Genomic DNA, 23,138 nt, shown 5'->3' with positions numbered 1-23,138 from the left:
TTCAGTGGATTGAGATACCCAGAGAATTGGTGTGGAAGATCTCTGCAGGTGTCTGTGAGTGTGCTTCCAGAAGGCTGAGGCAGAAAGCCTGGGGAATACCTGTAATGAACAAATATATTGGTGTTCAATAGGTTTGATTTGGAAAAAAAGCAAGAGAAGCAGTCACTTGCTTATTCTCCAAGCTTCTTAAAGTCCCCTTTGGGGACTTGCACCATTGGCTCTACCAGGGTCTTTTTAAAAAATTTTATTTGTTTTAATTAGTTATCCATGACAGCATAATGCATTTATATACTTTGATATATAATACATAGATGGGATATAATTTCTCATTTTTCTTAGTATACATATTGTAGAATCACATGGGTCATACAGTCACATACATATATAAAGTAATAATGACTGTTTCATTCTCTTTCTTCTCCCCACATACCCTGCCTTCCCCTCCTTTTACTTTGCTCTACCTAATGTAAGTTAATGCGATTCTTTTTTTCTTTTGCATTACAATTCTTAATAGACATATATACCACAATTTTTGTATCTTTTTTTTAATGTAACGTATGTTGACACCGAATTCAAGTCTACATACATATATTTTGGATGTGTTACACATTCCAAGATCCTTGCTAATACCTGTCCCCCTCCCTTTTCCTTCCACCCATCTGCCCTATCTAGAATTCATATATTCCTCCTATGCTCCCCATGCACACTCAACTATAAGTCAGCCCCCTTATGTCCTGGAAATATTCGGTATTTGTTTTTGTTTGTTTGTTTGTTTTTAGGGGGGGGCATTGGCTAACTCCACTTATCATTATCTTCTCCAACTCCATCCATTTACATGCAAATGCTAAGATTTTGTTCTTTTTTTGCTGAGTAAAATTCATTGTGTATATATGCCACATTTTTTTAAATTTATTCAACCACTGAAGGGCATCTATGTTGGCTCCATAGTTTAGCTATTGTGAATTGTGGTGACATAAACATTGATGTGGCTGTGTCCTTGTAGTATAATGTTTTTAAACCTTTGTGCTTAGCCTGAGGAGAGGGATAGGTGGGTCAAATGGAGGTTCCAATCCCATATTTCCAAAGAATCTCCATACTACTTTCCAAATTGGCTGTATCAATTTGCAGTCCCACCAGAAGTGTATGAGTGTACCTTTTCCCCACATCCTCACCAACACTTATTGTTGTTTGTCTTAATAATAGCTGCCATTCTGACTGGAGTGAGATGATATCTTAGAGTAGTTTTGATTTGCATTTCTCTGATTCCTAGAGATGATGAGCATTTTTTCATATATTTATTGATTGTATATTCTATCCTGAGAAGTATCTGTTCAGGTCCTTGGCCTACTTGTTGATCAAGTTATTTGTTTTTTCATCTACCGGGATTATTTAAGTCCTCTGTCCTGGACCAAAGCTGCTTCATTTGCTTCCTCATATTGTGAAGCTTCCAGCTGATTGGATTGAGCTGTTACCAGTTTCCCAGTGTTGCCATCCAGTAGGCAAACATTTGGTGACTATTCCTCCCATGATTATGTGAGTAAATATAATAAGCTCCCTTCTTTCTACACATGTACATGTTTTATGTATTCTATTTTTCTGAAGAATCCTAAAAATACAGGTATATTCTCAATGTCTGGGTCATATGGCATCTCTAGTTCTAATTTTTTGAAAAGCCCCCTTATAGTTTTTTTTAATGTCTATTCAAATTTATATTCCTGGCAAGGATGTCCAAGTGTCTACTTTTCTGCATATCCTCTGCAGTATGCGCTATCTACCAACATTTTGAGGATTGAGTCCACAAGTGTGTGGTTATATCTCATTGTGATATAACCTGAAAGCATCAAAATTCCAGAAGAAAATGAGAATTTTTTTTGCCATTGGTGTTGGCAATGGTTTTAGATCGAATATGCAGAGACTGTGCAAGGAAAAACAGCTGAGACTATATAAATCTAAAAATGCTGCTCAACAGCAATGGAATCAATCAATGAAATGTAAAAGTAGACTGGGTTAAAGAAAACCGTTTCTAGCCCCATGTCTGATAAAAGATCAACATGCAAAATATAAGAAACTTACACAACTCACCAAAATTTAATATAAACCCCTCATAACCTAATTTAAATATAGTAAAATACTTAGATTCTGCCCTAAAAATTAAACAAGTATGTAAAGACATATGAAAGTTACTCAAGATCACGTATTAGGCTACATAAAATGATAATTTAGCTTTTCTGCTTCATTTGTCTCACAGGATTATGGGTGCACACTCTCCATCCAGCACAGGTCATCCTTAGATCAATTCTCAAAATGACAAGTTCTCATTTCCACACATTGTTCTTGCTCATCATTCCATCTTAATTGCCAAGAAAATCTCAAGCCTGGAAAACAACAAAATATAGATAAATTGCTAGATAATCATCAACTTTGAAAATTACTTCAGAAATCAATAGAATACATTACTAGACCCAGATGTGAAGAAATGTAAAATAGACCTACAAATCAGCATTTAACTTTACAGCTGCTCAAAAAATACTTGCAGTTATGCTGATATGGGAGCACATGCCACTAGTCTTGACTACCTTGAGGCCACAGCAAGAAGAGGATTTAGGCTAAGGAATTTGAGGCCAACCTGGCAAAAACCCAGTGCTAAAAATTAACCCACAAAAAAACCAAACAGTAATCACATTTTTAAAAAGGAGCCTTCACGGGTGATTTCTATGAAAAATGTAATAAGGATCAGTAACCATAATTCATGATCACATCTAAATGTAGAAGAAGAAAATTGACTAATTCTTTCTGTAAGGCCAGAAATACCAGCTAACACAGCATAAGAATGGAAATTGCAGACCATATTTTTATAGATGTTGACCCAGATATTCAAAACCCCTAGCAAACTAAGAACAACAACAAAAAGAATGATTGGACTTCATGACCAAGAGGGACATTGTCATATGGGAAGTTTCCAAAAATCATTTTGATAGAGCATACCTTTTGGCAAATCACTTATAAAATTACTGTAAAACTTATGGCCATTTATGACCAGAGAAAAATTCTTTTACAATCCACTTAAGGGCAGCTATGAACTGTTTTCATATTTAAAGGTGTTAACTGAAGTGTTTCACGATTTAGTTTTACAAAAAGATAAAAATGTTTGCTTTTCTGACTTCTAAATATTGTTTGAGAATATTAAACAGGATTTTCATCCAAAATCAAATAGCATATGCAGATGATACTATTATTTTTACAATGTTTCTAAGCAATTTCCATAAACTAATGAAACATAAGAATTAGTTCAATAATTTCATGGTCAACATTAAATCATTTAAATTATATACAGTAGAAACGAGCAGTGTTAAAATCACAAATATAGGAAAATAATTTAAATGAAAGTATTAACAAAAGAATTGTTCACTGCAAAGTAAAAAGTAAAGGTGAAAATAAAATGCAAAAAAGATCATGGAAACAAAATGGGAAAACTGTTAATATTAAATGATTAAAAGTTTGATTTTGGGTTGTAAGGGTTGATGGGCTTCCTCCAGACTAGCTCTCAGGGTGGGGCCAGCCTTCCTCCTCCCTCTGGCCTGGCATGGTGCCGAGCTTCCTCCTCCGGTCTGATATATATTCTAATATATGTCAATTAAGTTCTTAATTGTGTTACTGAGCTCTATAGTTTCTTTATTCAACTTTTGTTTGGAAGATCTATCCAGTGGTGAGAAAGGTGTGTTAAAGTCACCCCAGATCACGTTGTGGTTAATTTGACTCTTGAACTTGAGAAGAGTTTGTTTGAACATAGGTGCCCCATTGTTTGGGGCATATATATTTATGATTGTTATGTCTTGTTGGTGTATGGTTCCCTTGAGCAGTATGAGATGTTCTTCTTTATCTATTTTGATTAACTTTGGCTTAAAGTCTACTTGATTTAATATAAGTATGGAGATCCCTGCTTGCTTTCAAGGTTCATGTGAGTGGTATGTTTTTTCCCAATCTTTCACCTTCGATCTGTCTTTCCCTGAGTCTCCTGGAGGCAGAATATTGTTGGATTTTTTAAATCCAGGCTACTAGCCCATGTCTTTTGATTGGTGTGTTAAGCTACTAACATTTAAGGTTACTATTGAGACATGGTTTGTATTTCCAGCCATCCTTGTTTATTTTTGCTACTTGACTTGAAGTGTTAATTATTGTTTAATTTTTAATTGGTATCTACATATAGGACCCAGCATTTTAATTGAACATGTGTAGTGATCAAATCAGTGCAATTTCTACCTTCTAAAATATCATTTTAGTGTTTGAAACCTGTGAACTCTTTTTAGAATGTCTACAGTCTAATAATTACTTGTACGATTCAAACTATGTGCTGTAAAACCTGAGTTACTTTTCCCTCTTAACTGGTTTTTGGCATTCCTTGCCATCTATCTCTTAAAACAGATATAAAAAGCTTCTCTCATTTGAGGTTCTTTGTGATCAACTTTTTCAGCTTCAACATGTGAGTGCAAACATACAGAAATTGTAAAATATGAAAAATCACTAGAAAAAGACAGTCTCCCATGGTAAATCCAGAAAAAAAATATGAATTTTAAAATTCTAAACTATAATCCCAGTGCCTTGGGAGGCTAAGACAGGAGGATGGTGATTTCGAATCCAGCAACAGCAAGGCCCTGAGAAACTTGGTGAGATGCAGTCTCTAAATAAAATACAAAATAGGAGTGGGGATGTGGCTCAATGATTGAGTGCCCATGAGTTTAATCCCTGGTACCCCCCCAAATATTTTAAGGTTCACATTTAATCACTAGGCCTTACTTATTTTTTTGTGAGATCTATATATAAATGTCATATGCCAATACTTATGAATTTACTTTATGTAAGTCAAATATTATATAAATATTTTGATAGTATAAGATTAAATTGATCTATATTAGCATGAAAAGAAATAACTTAAAAATTGTTTTAGGTGAGGCTGAATGCCTGCAATCCCGATGGCTCAGGAGTCAGAGGATGAGAAGGCCAAAGCTCAGTAACTAGGCAAGATTTTCTCCCAATATAAAAAAAAATGGCTGGTGAGATAGTTTAATGACTAAATGCCCTGGGTTCAATCTGGGGTAAAAGGAAAGGAAGAGGGTTTAAAATTGCCTTATCTCAACAACAAAAAGACATGTGAAATTTAAAACCAAAAACTGCATTCTATCACTTTTCTGTGACACACAGAATCTGCTTTCATTCATTTGAAACATTTGAATCTTACACAATCTAAGTTTTCTAACACTCAATAAATGACATGTTTTAATCACGTGGGTCTCAAGGCCATTGGATGAATTTAAGGTCAGTGTAACTGAGGAATCTGCAGTCATACAAACTGGAGTGTGCAGGTGCCATGAATTTGCAGTAATAGTCATGAACTCATGGATGGGTTGTTCATTGCCTTGAAAGTGTTGGAAAATTGTTTTCTGATGGTAATTTTCTGTATCAGTATTGGGAAAAAATTAGACCCTTTCCTGATATCATGCTTCAAAGAAAGGGACACAATTTCATGCAATAATGAGGAGAACTAATCTTCATACAGGTAGTGGCCAGGAGAAAGCACAGTCTGGTCATTCTGCTAGCTCCAGTTTGAACCACAATCATCTGTAAATGATGTGCATCAAGTATATATGGTTAAAATTGTGTAAATGTACCATGGTAGTGTTGTGAAGAAACATCTATAGTAATGTCCATGATAAGGTACCATCGTTGTTAGGAAGCATCCTGGTGAATGGGAATGATTCATAGATGACAGAAATCCTGAGCTATGTACCTTCCCAGCTGTGCACATTATGCCTGGCACAACATAGTCCAGGAGATCATGAGACATAACACAAGCTCTCTGACATCAGGGAGGTAATCTGAGAAACACCCCTCAAACAAGGGTCTACGGAGTGATACTTCCAGCTTGGTCCACAGATGCACTATTGTACTGGGCACTCATGTCCTTTATGCACTGGAGAAATCAAGCTGCCCCCTAGAGTGGGCATTCTGTGTGGAAGGATATGTAAATCACAGGGAATCTAACACAGATTTCTGAAATAGGTTACATTTGAAGAATTCACATATGGTAAGAGGAAGGAAAGGCCAAGTGAGGAGATGAGAAAAAACAGATCACACATGAAAAAGAAATTTTCAAAAAACATCAGAAGTTTTGTTTGTTAGAGCTGATAGTAAAGACTCCCTCTAGTATCTGGATCCAGGAAGGAGTCATGTTAGATATGGTGCTGTCACTAAAATCAGGGGAGGCTGTGTGATACATGCACCATCATCTGTGTTGCAAACATCTAGTGAGGACTGATAAGGCAGTGGACACGAGCTGGTGGTCAGGACAGAAGTAGAGAGAATTACAGGAGAAGAACACCCCACTGCAAGTTAGAGTTATTTGGACCCTCTGGCTTTCACATTCCATGGTGAAAGTGAGAGGAAGAAACATCTCTTCTCCCATATGCAATCTGAGCACCATCCTGTTCACAACGGGTGAGGAAATAGGATCTGTCACCCCTAATAACACATATGCAGACTTAAAGCTTGGGGTTTAAGTCTGCATATGTGAAGCTCAGCTTCACCACTACAGCCAACACTCCCCATGTCCTCTTGGTATTCACTAACGAAAAACAGACAAAAGGGAGATGAAGAATTGAGACTGTTCTTGCTTCAAGCAAGTGGGCTTGGGACTGATGTCAGCCTAGGCAGAAACCTCTTACTTGTGGCTCTTTATGTGTTGGGAATCTATATATAGCACTAGGGAGAAATGACCAACACCTCAGAGAGGGTGACACCATCACCCAGCACCTCTGCTGCAAAACACACCCTCCAGTAACACAACCAGCAAACCCTGGGCAAGACTTGACTGAATGAATGGCAGCTCTTTGTGAGAAGTAGATATGAGAACCATGGGTTGCTTTTGTAAATTGTCAGGGTTTTAAAATACAGCTCAGGGTTCATACTTACATCTATGATATTTATATTACTATTATTTTAAATTTCTCCTGAGAAAAGCAACTAGAAGAGAAATTGTTCTTTAAAGTCAAGAAAAAAGAAGCCCCAGAGGTGCTTCTCTGTGGGGACAAGTGCATGGAGTACTGCATACAGGGCATAGATTAAGGGTGTCTGTATGGCAGGCCACTCCCCATGCTAGGCATGTGAGTGGCAAACTGCTTACCCCATCGGCACAGCTCTGGGCACTAGGCCATGTGTTGCAGTCCCACTCTTTGATTGTTCACTGCAAGAACAGTTAGCAGACATTACATTGGTGGCTGTCTATATTTTGCTTAGGCACTGCCTGAGTACACATGGTAACTGCACCATAAAATCAGGCCAGCTTCCTGCTTGGTCTCTGGAGGTCTTGATTAGAGAGTCCACAGCCACACTCTCCTCTACTCTGTTCTGTGGACATCCTCAGGGATGAGAGAGCCCAAGCACTTCTCTGCAGAATCCAAGCTCTCATTACTGGGAAATCCACATGATCCTGCAGGAGGGTCCATTTTCCCTGACTGATATTGCGATGGAAGAGTCAAGTTCTGCTTTATCTTGATCTGTGTGTCTTGGGGTCACATTTACCTGTGCGTGCTAATGACATAAAAAATTGAATTTTGGAAAAAAATCTGAAAGTGACCCGGGCAGGATGATTTTCAAGTGTCCAGAATGTTCCTCTAAGCAAAATTAAATATACACATTTCCACTATTAGATATTTCAAAATGTTTTTAGTGATTAAAACAGAATGGACTAATACATAAAAATATTCTTCCAAATTCTTGTGAATTATATTCACAAGCCTATATTTTGCCACCATGAATTGGAACTTACCAGCACATTTATTTGATTTTCTAAAAGACTTAATGTACTTCCTTTTGATCACGGTCCCTTGTTTGACATTTACCAACTGAAAGTTCTTAACCATGTGAGATTCCATTCTATAAAATGAGGTTTTGAACATAGAACCTCATTTCCCTCTAAAGATTTCAAAATGTACAATTACTCAAACAATAATTGTTCTATGAGTTATGAAGATGACCAAAGCAAGATTATCAATCAAAATATTAAAACTTATTAATTCCCTGGTAATAAGTATACAAATTAGTAGTGTTTAAAATCTCTACATGACATACCATATGTAAGTTGTGTCCCATGAAGTTATTAAATTGAAAAATGAAGAAGAAAAACTGACATTCCCTATAAAAAAAATTGACTCATTTTAGCAGGATCTCAAAGAAGCAAACATCTTTAGAAGACAATATCCTTGTAACACCATACAGAACATGGTCCTCTGGACTCCAACAGTCCTAATGAGCTCAGAGGACCATGTTGTATATGGTGCAATGAGGATATTGTCTTCTGAAGATGTTTGCTTCTTTGAGAAGCAAAGAAGCTACTGGAAAAGCTCACTAGTAGATTGAATTCCCTCCTCCAATGCCCTTTTTAGAATCCAAACTAACTCCACATCTGAGGACACAGAGGTACTTTGTCACCTGAATAAGCTGAGTAGAGCACAAACACTTGTAAGTTTTATGGAAAGGATGTGTTTAAGTTCTGTCTCTGCAGAATTGTAATTTTAATGTTTGTAGAAAGGCACAAAGTTCCCACTGGAGAACACAGAACTGTGGCTTCCCCAGTGGGACATGTCATCTCTCTTAATTTTATTGTCTTCTCTGATGGATAACAGCAATCCAAGAGATCTGGGCTTCAAACCCTTAAAGTATCCTGGACACATCTGGAAAAGGATCTTGATTGAGATTATTTTCTCATGTTGATAAGGAAACTTAAATTACTCTAATTCTGGTCCTAAAATCAAATTAGGCCAAACCTGTCCCACATCCTATAATGGCTCTACTTTGATATGAGGGACTCCTGGCACCCCCATAATTTCCCTGAAGCCCTGAAGTATGTGATCGGCCCCTCTTTCCTAGTTTGTACATGGAGCAAACCTTCTTGGGGGTAGTGATGGTTTCATAAGTCATCCTTTTGAAAGTGACAGTCCTGTGATTTAAGCTCTTAGTGAAATATTAAATTTAAGAAAAGAAGAGGAAGACCTATAGGTCACATGTTGTAGAAATCACAGGCAGATGGAATCTAGTCAGAGCCGAGGCAGAGTCCGAGCTGGAGTCCACTCTGAGAAAACTACATGATCAACTCCACATTCTCTGGGAGAAAACCATGAAAAAACAGGCTCAGTATCCTGGGTACTGTATATAAATATACATAAAATCATTATGCGCTATATTAAAAAGGATCCCCGTTATCTGGAGTCAAAAGAAAGGACAGTCATTTCAAGCAGACCCACTTATGTTCCAGTTATAGAAATCAGAAGATAGTTCTTGAACACTGCCATTATCAACATGTGAAGGGTAATTACAAGCATGGTAATTAATTAAACATTTATTTTTTCTAGAGGTAATGGAAATTTGGACTAAATGGAAATATATAAAATGAAAACTAATATCCACAGACAGAAATTCCACATGGATGGGAAGAGGGAGGTTGGAAAACTGAAGAAGAAAGTCACAATAATTGCCAAAGCATGAGACCTCCAAAGCCACATGAGAGGGAAACATAAAACAGGAAAAGTCATTGAACAAGTATTTCAGCATGTGAACAGTTAGGAAAGACACATCAAGGGTGGAGGAAAAGAATCCCCTCATGCAGCCCCAATCCTGGACCAGCCATATGAAATTTTTGCGCCTTTGGTGAATTTGGCTCTGCCTTACTCCCTGGCATAGCCTACTAATCACCAAAGTGCCACCTGGAATTCTGTCCCTCATACACACTGACTTCCATGGAGGCTTCGGAATGATCAATGGCAGAAGGTTGGCCAGTATTCCCAACTTTGTGGAGCCAAGAAGAGCTCTTTGGAGAGGTGGAGAATTGCAGACCACAACTTTGTTGTAATGTGGACATGCTGTGTAATTAGCTGTTATTGAGTCCAATCTCATTGTAGCCCTGATTTTTAATATAGAGGAAAACAGTTTCATCTCTACTTGTGAGGATTAGGCCAAAACATACTGAACAAGTGGGTTCCAACCAGTTAGAGAAGGCTCTCTGGGGAGCTGGGCATGGTGGTATTTGCCTGTAATCTCAGCAGCTTGGAAGGCTGAGGAAAAAGGGTCTTGAGTTCACAGCCAGCCTAAGTGAAAAAAATTTCTAAGCAGATCAGTAAGACCCTGTCTCTACATAAAATAAGGATAGGGATGTGGCTCTGGGTTTGAGTGCCCCTGAGTTCAATCTTCATCATCGTACCACCACCCCCCAAAAGAAGAATGTCTGCGGAGTGAGTCTCAGGCTTTGGATATATAAGAGCTTTCATGGAGGTTCTAAAGTGTAGAACTAGTATACAATAAGTGTAATGGGCCAAGCTCTGGGGTGGATGTGCATGCATTTGAATCCAGGCATATATATATATATATATATATATATATATATATATATATATATATATATATATATATATATATATACATATATTATAGATCTGATGTTGATCAATTGATGGAATACTTCCTACACAAGGCATGGATGTGCTTTATTTAAAGTCTAAAATAATAGATTTATATTTTAAACCATCTGCAGCTACATATTGAAAAATAACAGTCATCAGAAAATCATGTATGAGAAGCTAGATCATTTCATGACTCTTTAGAACATGTAGATCTATAAGGCAAGATAGTAAGAGAAACAATAAAAGTGAAACATTCATGAACTTGTGATGCCATTTAAAAATCTGAGGTGAATGTTGGTCCACAATCTGACTTCCATAAAAAGACCCCTACAGAACAAAAATTAAAAATCAAGAATAAATAAAGGGGATAGATTCAAACTAAAAAGCTGCTTCTCAGCAAAAGAAAGAATAATGTGAAGAAAGAACCTACACATTTTATACAAATCACTTCAGTCAGAATGGCAATCATTAATAATACAGGCAACAGTAATTGTTTGTGAGGATGTGGGTGAAAAGGAACACTCACACATTGCTTATCAGATTGACTCCAAATTGGTGCAACCCCCATGGAAAGCAGTATGGAGACGCCTTGAAAAACCAGAATGGAAACATCATTTGACCCAGCTATCCCTCTCTTTGGACTATGCCCAAAGCACTTAAAAACACCATACTACAGGAAAACAGCTGCACCAATGTTTACAGCAGCACAATTCACAATAGTTTAAACCATAGAACCAACCTATGTTTTCTTAAACAGATGAATGGATAAATAAAATGTGATATATATATGTATGTATATATATATAAAATTTCACCCACCAATGGAATATTACTTAGCTTTAAAGATGAATGAAACTATGCCATTTGGTGGTAAAAGGATAGAGTTGAAGAATATCATGCTAAGTGAAATAAGCCCCCCCCACACACACACACACAAACACAAAGGCCAAATGTTCCCTGCAATAAGTGTATGCTAATACACAATGGGGGTGGGGAAGAATAGTTATTTAGATTAAGTAGAGAGGATTGCAGGGAGGGGAGGGAATATGGGGATAGAAATGATAGTAGAGTGAAACAGACATTACATATAATACATAATATATATAGATGCTAAAGCACTCAACAAGGGAGGGGGGACAGAAGAGAAATTCAGTGGATTAGACAAAGTTGGATTGAAGAAAAGAAAAGGGAAATAGGAGTACAAATGACAGTAGAATGAATCAGACACAACTTTTCAATGTTTATATATAAATACACCACCAGGGAAGGTCCACACCATGTACACCTCAAGAATAAAATGCTAACAAAAATGAGTTTTACTCCATGTATAATATGTCAAAATTTGCTCTACTATCATGTATACCTAAAAAGAGTAAGACAATTTAAAAATGACAAGGGAAAATTTGTATACCAAGAAGGTTTGTGAGTTAAAATCTCTTCAGTGAATGGTAATGTCATTAAGGTTAAATAAAATTATAAAAGAGTACCTTGAGCCCATACAAAACAACAATGGTAAATAGAGTTGCCCATGTCAGTCTGCACAACTAGCTATAATCACAAAATTTTTGGTTTACAACTCTTTTCTATTTGTTTTACAAAGCACCACAAGAACAATACTTACAAGTTGAGCAGAGAGGAAACATTACATAGCAGTGTTATGAATACTATGAATAGTGCTGTGGGAACTCAAAGAAAGCATTCCCAATTTCCTCCCCCATGCAATAAAAAATTATGTAGTTGAAAGATACACTACTTCCTGATTAGATAACACATACATGTGTTTGTGACATTCAGTATGTGGGCAGCTGCTCAACTTGGCAGGTCAGATCCAATAGATAAGGAAGACACTCTCTTCACACAAGACAGTGTTTCCTTGAGTAATACTATGAAACCAAGAGAGAAAGCAAAAGGGAAAGACACAGGCAACTGTATTGCCAGACTAGGAAAATCCAAACACTGAACCTATGTACTGGGGAGTCCCAAAGAGCTTCTCAGGGTCCTGACTGGGAAGTGCTGGGCAGAGCATCCTCTCCACAGGTGAGCGTCTGAAGTCTTGTTCCAACTTGTATTGAAAGTGAGGCTGAATAAATACAAGTTAGAACAAAGAAAAGTTCATTCTAACATCTTGCATGACGTGGTGATCCCCTGAAGAACACGAAGTCCACCCAAGAACAGGTCAGATCCTAGAGGAGGGAATGATAGCCTTGAGATGACTAAATAAATTGGGATTCCAATGAGTGAGTCACCGAGCCAGGTGCATTGAGAAATCAGCATTCTTTATTTCATCAAGGACTGCAGACATCATTCCAATCAAGAAAAGGGAAGATCTTTAGTATTTTCCTTAGACCTCTATGACTGTGTCTTTCCTCCTGGCCTTATATATAGTTTAAAATCTCATATGTAAAATGAAGCCAGTTTTCTGCATAAAATAATGTGGAGATAAGCATGAAACCTAGATATTTACCCTTTGGAATAAAGAATGGTGTGAATATTATTCTCCTAGAACTTATCATTATATTTCAATATTTATTTTCCCAAATAAAGTTTGAAATGTTGGTGAGTGGTGTTTTGTTGACCCAAAAGGTTCACATATAAAGAGAATATTGTGTTTTTTTCATTTTGAACAGAACCTGTAGATGAGAGTCTAAGGTTTATTTCAATCAAAATTGTGTTTCTCTCTCTGTGGTGTCATGGGCTCTTGGAGCTATAAGATCTGAGTAGGAACATGATTAGTTATTAGTACCTTATAATTACTGAGTTGCAGAGGGTTCTGCTAGACCATGACACATGCTATCTATCATATAATCCAATAAGTATAACAAACATTATATTCTAAATTATTAAGTAGAACCAAAGGGTCTACAAAATCAAAATATATAATGAAATAAAAAATGTGGGGACATAAATGCTCCTACAGTATGTCTTTTTCTTTTTACAGTCATCATTTTACATCTTTCTATTTTACATGTCTTTACTGGGTATGCAAAACTAATGAGGTGGTCCAAAAGTGTGATGTTCTTCCTATACTAGAGGTGAGTATAGTCACCTCAGTGATGAACGTCATAGAATTCATGAGGAACTGCATGGTTTATTCAGTGCAAGAGTCAGGATGGGCCTATGGACCATGTGGATTCCCCAGGAAACATTAAGACTCTTCCCCCCTTCAGCAATCCTCCTTTATTGCCTGAATACACATGTTGGCTCCTAGTCTCTTGGGTCTTTCTCCTCTCCCTGATTGGGAGCTTGTATAACTCTCCAGAGTTGTAGATCCCTTAGGGTGTACTGCTATTCTATAAGGTGAAATGTTAAACTCATTATTCAAACTAGGGATATCTGGGCATTATTTTAGTATCCCTAGGTCCTTCCCATAACTGTCTTAATTTTCCCATAATTACAAACAAGAGAGTATATAATTTACATAAATAATGTTCTCCAAATAATACTTGATTAAACATATGAAATAATTAATGGAGACATTATAGCATTATTTACCCAATAGAATGTTTTACTATTGCATCGATCCAGTAGCAAAGTGAATAGTGGGAGATGTGTGACCTAATAACATCATTAAATGCATGACAAGGTTTACATTAAGAAATTCACACTTTATTTAGCAACAAATTGAATCTGTAATGAAATACAAGTAAAAACGCTCTGTAAAACTGGCATGGTGGACCATGCTGTAACCCTAGGGATGTGAGAAGCTTTGCAAGTTCAAAGTCAGGCTCCATAATTAGTGAGGACTTATGCAACTTAGCAAACCCTATCTCTAAATAAAAAAAAAAATCTGAGGATGTAGTTTACTGATTAAGTGTCCCTAAGTTTAAGGGGCTCCGAAAATTTTAAATTTCATATAAATCTTCAGAAACTTCTGAAATAATCAACTCTGAGAATTATTATTTCTCCAGAAAAATGAGACTCTTTAGTAATTGTTGATTTATACTAAAATTATATCCTTTTAGGGATGCACAATTCTATACTTGTATTTCCTTATTTCTACAATATCAGCTCAAGATGCTAGAAAATTTTCAGCAAATGTCAAAAGCAATTACCCATTTTCTACATTTAAATGATTTTTTCCCTCCTAGGTCGCAAATACTTCAAGGGATGGGCTATAGATACGAAACTTACTACAATCTTTATATTTGTCAAGGTGTTTTTCTAAATATTGTGCTGTTATCTAAGGTACACACTTTGGACAGATGCTACTCCACATTTGCTACAGATATGAGGTCAGTAATTAAAAAATGTTGGAAATTTGAATACAGTCTTGGACACAATCTATGGGTTTCTATATGCTATAAATCCTCCAGTGTTTAAAAAATGTTTGATCAATGGCCAAAAGCTTTCCAAAAATTTTTCCACATGTCCTCTCACTCGTATGAATTCTGAGGTGCTGAGTAGGGTGTGAAAAACTATTGGAGACTCTGACACCTATTTTACACTTGTATAATTTCTGTGTTATCATCTCTCTGGTGTGAAATAGTGTTGAACTGCTGTGAAATAAGGGTTGACTCATCCTCAAAGACACTGATGCAATGTTTTCATTGTAAAACTTCTCCAGTGTAAAATCTGTAATGTTTAGTAAGATGTTTTCTTCAATATTAAAAGCTTTGCCATTCTTCACATTTATAGGACTTCTCTCTAGTATGGGTTCTCTGGTGTCGAGTAAGTGACGATTGTTTATTAAAATCTTTGCCACATTCTCTACATTTGTAGGGCTTCTCTCCAGTGTGGATTCGCTGGTGATGAGTAAGTGATGATTGTTGACTGAAACTTTTGCCACACACTGTACATTTGTAGGGCTTCTCTCCAGTGTGGATTCTCAGGTGCCGAGTAAGTACTATTTTTTGATTAAAACTTTTGCCACATTCTTTACATTTGTAGGGCTTCTCTCCAGTATGAATCCTTTTGTGACAATTACGCTGTGAGATTCTACTAAAAGCTTTGCCACACTCTTTACATTTGTAGGGCTTCTCTCCAGTGTGGATTCGCTGGTGCTGAGTAAGTGATGATTTTTCACTAAAACTCTTGCCACACACTTTACACTTGTAGGGCTTCTCTCCAGTATGAATCCTGTTGTGGCAACCAAGATTTGAGTTTGTATTAAAACTCTTGCCACACACTTTACATTTGTAGGGCTTCTCTCCAGTATGAATCCTGTTGTGGCGATCAAGATTTGAGTTTCTATTAAAACTCATGCCACACACTTTACATTTGTAGGGCTTCTCTCCAGTATGAATTCTCTGGCAATTTTTAAGGCTTGGTTTTTGACTGAAACCTTTGCAAAATTGTTTACATATGTAGGGCATCACTCCAGGGTGTGTCCACTGGTGACAAATAAGATTTGAGCTTTTATTAGAAGTTTTGTCACATTCTTTGCATTTGCATGGCATATCATCTGAATGAACACTGTGATGTTGAGTAAAGTTCTTGAGTGCATTGCATTCTTCACATTGGTAGGTCTTCTCTGCAGAATAAATTTTTTGGTGTTCAGTAAGAGTTGAAAAAGTTTTTAAGGCTTTCCCACACTTTTTACATTTACAGGTCTCTCCTTCAGTATAAATCCTCTGTTACTTAACAAGTTGAAACTTTTCACTAAAAGTTTTTTCACATTCTTTAAATTTGTAGAATTTATCACTGTCATAGTATCTGCTTTGTTTAAAAAATATAGGAAAGCATTTGCTTGCTCAATATCTTCTATACATATAGGGCTCTCTTTCTATATGAATTTTCTTGTAGTAAGCAAGCTCTGCACTGTGGTTAAGAGCCCTTTCACATATCTTACACTTGCAGGTTTTGTCTTGGCTACGAATATTTTAATGAATACTAGTTTTTGATCACTAAAGCAAGACTTTCCTACATTTTTCATCTTGGTAAATTTCCTTCAGAAAAGAACTAGGATTTCTCTATATTCATAATTTTTATCACCAATGTAAATATACTGGTCATTACTCAGGGTAGATACATGGCTTAATGTGTTACTTATAGCATTATCTATATAGTGCACTTTCCAGAAATCTGTATCAGAATTGTCATTGAGCAATACTGGGAAGTAGAAACTTTTCTACAATTCTTAATATTGTCCATTTGGGCACAAGGAGAAATTAATCTTTTGTTTCAGAAAATGGACATTTTATAAAGAAACTCCCAAAAGGATCACTTTTAGAAATATCTTTTCTGTACAAATGTTTGACTGGAATTTTAACTCAGTGCTACTTTTATAATTGGCCAAGTTAAAACCTGATGCATGGACTAGATTTCAAATTTTCCACATTGCCTTTCAGTTCAAAAATGGCTGTGGATTTATTCTTAAAGACATATAAAACTCCTCAAAATAATTGGAATACATTGAATTTTTGTTTCAGATATTAATTGTCTCTGGTGTCTTTTGACAAAAAAATTTTTATCATAAATAGGGACTACTGATTGATTTTGTCTAATATAATATGATTTTTGAACTTTACTCTCACCTATATTTTCCCATTGTTTTCTTGGTTGTAGATAGTCAAAGTCACACTTTCCATATCTTCCCTCTCTCTCATTTATTCCCTGCTCTGGTAAAATTTCTCGAGGATGATGAGAAGTCATGGCTGTAATAAATAAAAATAACAAACATGTTTACTTAATGTACTGGGTTGAGTATATTTTGGAAACCTAAGAAATTACAGCAAATAATAACATAAGCAGGGGAGTGGATTATTAAATCCAAGTCCATCATTACTGTAGAAATATATAAATCAAATAAAAATACACACAGAAAATTACTTTGAAGATTGTCCTAATCATCTTTGTGTTCACAGTATCCAAGATGAGTACATTACTATGGAGAGTAATATAGTAGAGAAAAATGCATTGTGTTACACAAAGATTTTCCTCCTTCAGAATATATTTTCAAAATCTACCAACTTTCTTCTGTTTCATTAAAGATAAAAATATGAAACATGTGAATATTTGGGGACTGTTCAAAAAGGGGTTCCTGCTTACCAACAGAAAAAAAACATGGCTAAATCAACTGTAAGCAAAGTTATGAATCACTCAAAGGGAATAGTCAATTATCATTTAAAAGAAGTTTACTGAACTAAACCAACACACAAAAAAACAGAATAAAAATTAGTCAAGAATTGTTAATAGTAATAAGCAGAAAATGTATGTTTAAAGACTTTCTTTAGAAAACGTCGGAAAGAGTCAGGAGTGGTTGTACATAGCAACATAGGAGGGTGAGCTAGAGCATCAAAATTTGAAGTCCAGACAAAGTGAAAAATGCAAAGTGCTAAATCACCCTTTAGTTCTCTTTCCAGTACTAACAAACACATCTCAAAAAATACAAAACAAGGAACATCCAAGCAGCTGAGTTTTCTCCATGTTGTAAAGACTTAAAGTAGTTTTTAATCCAAGTTTTAAAACTCAGAATACTGAGAGCATCCAAGAAGAAAAGATGGGTAACCTATAAATGTGTAACTATATAATTGTGAAATCCAATCTTCACAACACAGGAAGAAATTCTAGTCTTTCTATATTCAACCAAGACATTATATTCACAGCTACTACCTTTCAAAAGAGAAGGAAAATGAAGACTTTAAACATATAAAAATACACACACTATTCATCAACACTGGATCTGTTCTCCAAAAAGTACTAAATGTAATCTTTCATAATAAAATGTAAGTGCACAGCATCATAAGTCATATGAAATTTTAAACATTTCTTGGCAAAAACAATTCTATTTTATTGTAATGATGGGTCATAAAACATGTAATTTTGCAATAGAATTTGAAAGAAAAGAAGCATAACAACAATACTGTTAGTAGGCATATATACCTGTAAGAATAATATAATTTTAAAAGGACATATAAATATATTCAGTTTTTTAATAAAGTGATGTCAAGTTCATATTCATACAAAGTATGAATAGGAGACTATTCAGTTTTAGACTTTTTGTTGGCAAATGCAAGATTACAAAATTCTGATCAAAACAAAACTTGGATATCTGAATTAACTCTAAATATTGCAACTGTAGGTAGTCTACAGGATACTCTAAGTCTAAGCACACACACATACTGAAAGCAAAAGGATATAATAATGACACATACAAAAGTGATTGAACAAAACCTGGGCTGTCTAAATTATTGTACACAAAACATAGTTTAAGACAGTTATAGGACATAGAAAGAATTTTAAATTAAAAAAATACTTTGAAAAGAGGCAAAAGAGTGAAAAGTACCCTTTCCCTTAGCTTCTGAATTAAGAGTAAATACATTCGCTACATACTTCATACTTCCCAAACACACAAAGAAAACACTGAGAGGGTTGAATAAAATCAAAGAATCACTGTCATACTAAGATACATTAATCCCCACTTACTGAAAAGGAAAATACAGGGAAGCAAAATGGTAATTGCAAATCATAAGACTTTGAAAATATTTTGAAACTACTATAGACTTATAGAATCCGTGTTCTTAATCACAAGTGGGATGTTATGCTGGTTAGATCAATTTTATATATTAAAACAAAGGTTAATAAATATTTAAGTGATAGTTATTTTGTAACCAACATCTAATAAATATTTGAAGTCAAAAGTGGTAGGGATTTTCAAAAATACCTAAATATGTGTCAGTTGGTTGAAAACTCTTGGGCATGCTGTTGTTCAAAATTGAAAGATTAAATTTAAAGATGTTTATACTAGTTAAATTTAACTATAGGCTCCATGTAGTATTCATCAACCTCCCATTGTTAAAAATTTTTTTTTTGCCGAGAAATATGTCCTTTAAATTGTATGAATATACCCCAAAATACAAATAAGACTATTTCCCTGCTAAAATTATACTAAAATTTACAGCATTCAATTGTAAATGCAAACATGGAGTCAGGTAGATGGAGTTCTTAGTGAGTGTGGCAATAAGCCCTCACATCAATAGCAAATTAAAAACATTGCACACCAGTGTTGTTACATTGTTATTCAACAGAGCCATCATGGGGAATGCAAACCAAATATCCCTTGAAAAGAACGATGAGCCATATTGGAATATACAAACTATAGAACTTTGAAGTCAAATAATTTATTCTAATTATATATTTTACAAAATGTATGTACAAGAGGTTAACTGAAATGTCACTGAAAGAATACTGCAGAATTTTATGAACATGACATCTCTAAACTTAAAAAGAAGCTTTCTGAACATAAGAGAATAGTTTCGTGATGAGGAGACACATATGAGCCCTTGCTTTCTAGGCATTTTTTTTTAGATGTAAACTTTGTAGATATATATTGCATAACAATTTGAATTACTATTACTGAACTGTATATTTAAAATTTTAGAGACAGTAAGTTTTATTTTGTGGTTTTGATTACAATAAAAATTAAAAGAAAGAGAATTGCAACATTTCTCAAAGCTACATTTAAAATAATGTGGTCTTTATCGTATAAATAAGAACAAGCTCATCAATACACAAATGATGAGCATGCATGGAATCTCAGCTACTAGGAAGTCTGAGGCATGTGAATTGCAAATTCAAGACATCTTCAATAACTTAGTGAGGCCCTCTCTCCAAATATGAGTGAAAAGGAGCTTGGGGTGTAGTTCAGCATGAGAGTATCACTGCCAACAATCCCCATTATACTTATACATAGAAAACTTCAATTTCAAAGTACATGGGCAGAATCAAAAGCCAATCAAGATAAAATACAAAAGTCATGGACAAAATAGGCTTAATATTTATACAAGCAAAAGCACATATAATATTATTGGCAATACAAACAAGAATCATACATATCTTAGTTTGTGAAGCAATTAACTGATATGCGGAAACCCAGTCCTTAACAGGAAACCTACTTATACAATTAAAAAAAGAAAAAAGAAAAAAAAAGCAATTTGTAAATATTTACCAATGTATTATTTTACAAATCCTCTAACTCAAATAAAACTTACACCATCTCTCGAAACAGCAGTCTTTGTCCAACTTGACATTCATTCCATGGAAGATAATTTCACAGAAAATCCATTACACATATCAGACAAAAACACTGACAAGGAAATTTTCTTGAAAAAATGTACAAATAAGATTAGAGAAACTGACTTATGATAGTAATGTATTACAATGGGTGGACCTAGAGGTCTCCAGAAATGTGCAAAACTTTCCTGCAAATAATGAAAGAAGGGCTGGAGTTGTAGAGTAGTGTTAGAGAGCTTGCCTAGCATGTGTGAGGCCCTGGGTTCAATTCTCTGCACCATATATGGATAAATAGGAAATTCATTAACAACTAAAAATATTTTTAAAATTATGGAAGAGCTGTCAGATAATATTGACACTCACAAGGCAAGGGGGTGTTTTGTTGATAATTTGAATGTATGGAGACATTACTGAAGGAAAAGCAGGATACTATATAATTTTAAAGCACAAAACACAGGACAGGCTTTTCTGATAACAAGAGAAAGAATTCAAAGCTTCTCAAAAATATTTTCTGGTGTATAATGTCTCAATGAACCTTTTTGAATGTAGGCTTCCTCCCCGACCTCAACTATGTCCACTGCTATATGTGGGCCACAGGAGTTGACATCACTGCATTCCTCTAAGTCAACCATATTTCAAGTGAAAGATATATATCTTGCCACCAAAGGAAAACATTAAGGGTGAAAATAGACATCATTAACATTATCTTGTCAACTCCAAGAACTACCCCATCTTCTTTATTGAAAGCATAAATCTGCAACACATTCTTGTGGAGAAGTTCCCAAAAGATATACTTCAAGGGAAGAAAATTAAATAATGATAATTACTAATTTTGAAGGAAAGTTATGCTCACCCACAAAGACTAGGTTGCTGTAGTTTTCCAACATCACTTCTCTATATAAATTCTGCTGGGCAGGATCCAGGCATTCCCATTCCTCCTCAGAGAAATCAATAGCGACATCCCCGAATGTCAATGGCTCCTGAAATAAAAATTGTTAGATAAATAGAACATGGACAAACCATTATTCAGTTTTTAATTTGAATTAAGAGTTTGTAGAACTGACTGTCATGTAGGACAGTGACTTTAATTATGTAATAAGATACTTTCCATTATCTAATTCAGAGGAAAATACATGAGTCCAAATACAGTATATATATTTCATATCAGAGTGATGTGAAGGATATATACCATAACCCAAGCACTGAATAAAAGCCCAACTCCTAACTTTTCTGTCATCAGTGAATGTGAAATTTGGCGGACATTACAGATGCAAATTAGACTTCTGAAAGATATTCTCATAAGGTGATTGTGTACAATGGAGAAAAAAAACTGGTAAAAAAGCTTTTGAAAATGTTCTTGTTTCTATTCTCTCAGCTTTCTATCCATGAGATAGATTGAGATACCCAATACAATTAGTTTCAAATATCATCCATGAAACATTCCCAATGTATAAAATATTCATAAAATATTAATGTTTGGAGACAGGTAAAGTGACACTTCCACCTCGTGAAAAGACAAACTTGAAATATTTCAAGTTCTATAAGCAGTTCAACGAATGAATCAATTTGGTACAATAGAATGAAATATGGGTTACAGAAGACTTCAAGCAGGAGATTAGAAAATTCTTAGAGGTAAACAATAACATGGACACAACATATCAAAATCTCTTGGACACTATGAAAGCAGAACTAGGAGGAAAATTCATTGCATGGAGTTCATTCCTTAAAATAAGAAAAAGTCAATAATTGATCTCATACTTCATCTCAAAGCCCTATAAGAACAAATCAACAACAAAAGCAGTAGAAGGCAATAAATAATTAAAATTAGAACTTAAATTGAATTAAAAGAAACAATTAAACCTTGACAAAAAGTTGGTTCTCTGACAGAGCCCTAGCTATGCTAATGAAAAGGAGAGAGAAAATTCAAACAACAAGCATACATAATGAAAAAGGTGTTATCCCAATAGACCTCAGAAATAGAGAGGATAATTAGAAATTATCTTGAAAATGTATACCCCAATAAAATAGAAGACACTGAAGGCATCAACAAATTTCTTAAGTCATATGATATGCCCAGATTGAATCAGGAAGACATACACAATTTAAACAGACCAATATTAAATGATGAAATACAAGATGCCATCAGCAGCTTATCAACCAAGAAAAGCCCAGGCCCAGATGGATACACTGCCGAGTTAAACAAGACCTTTAAAGAAGAAATTCAAAATACCAATACTCTTCAATTTACTTCAGTAAATAGAGAAAGAAGCAGCACTTCCAAACTCATTCAATGAGGCCAATATCACCCTGATCCACAAACCAGGCAGGGATAAATGAAAGAAAGAAAACTTCAGGCCAATATCTCAAATGAACTTAGATACAAAAATTCTGAATAAAATTCTGGCAAAATAAATACAAATCATATTAAAAAGGTATTGCACCAAGATCAAGTGGGGTTTGTCCAGGAATATAGGGTTGGTTCAACATATAGAAATCAATAAAGGTAATTCATCACATCAATAAACTTAAAAATAAGAATCATATGATCATCTCAAGAGACACAGAAAAAACATTTGACAAAATACAGCACACTTTCATGTTCAAAAAATTAGGAAAACTTGAGATAACAGGAACATACCTCAACATCATACTGGCTCTCTACATTAAGCCTAAGGCCAACATCATTCTAAAGGGAGAAAACCTAAAGGCATTCCCTCAAAAAACTGGAACAAGACAGGG

At 35.2% G+C, this 23,138-nt stretch overlaps 1 protein-coding gene across 1 annotated transcript in view; it reads right to left on the bottom strand.

Moving 5' to 3' along the window:
- The window catches only part of LOC144250616 (uncharacterized), a 48,975-nt gene extending 28,593 nt beyond the window's left edge, over positions 1–20,382 (bottom strand). The window contains exons 1-2 of the mRNA XM_077793520.1: positions 20,378–20,382; positions 15,087–15,524 (exon numbers count right to left, since the gene is read on the bottom strand). Of these exons, the coding sequence (XP_077649646.1) occupies positions 15,087–15,524; positions 20,378–20,382 (443 nt within the window). The remainder of the gene's footprint in view (positions 1–15,086; positions 15,525–20,377) is intronic.
- Between the last annotated feature and the right edge of the window lie 2,756 nt (positions 20,383–23,138).

This window comes from Urocitellus parryii, chromosome 16 (genome assembly GCF_045843805.1).
Source record: "Urocitellus parryii isolate mUroPar1 chromosome 16, mUroPar1.hap1, whole genome shotgun sequence".
Lineage (NCBI taxonomy): Eukaryota > Metazoa > Chordata > Mammalia > Rodentia > Sciuridae > Urocitellus > Urocitellus parryii.
Note: the sequence above shows the minus strand (reverse complement) of the source record. Positions and strands in the feature narration are given on the sequence as shown.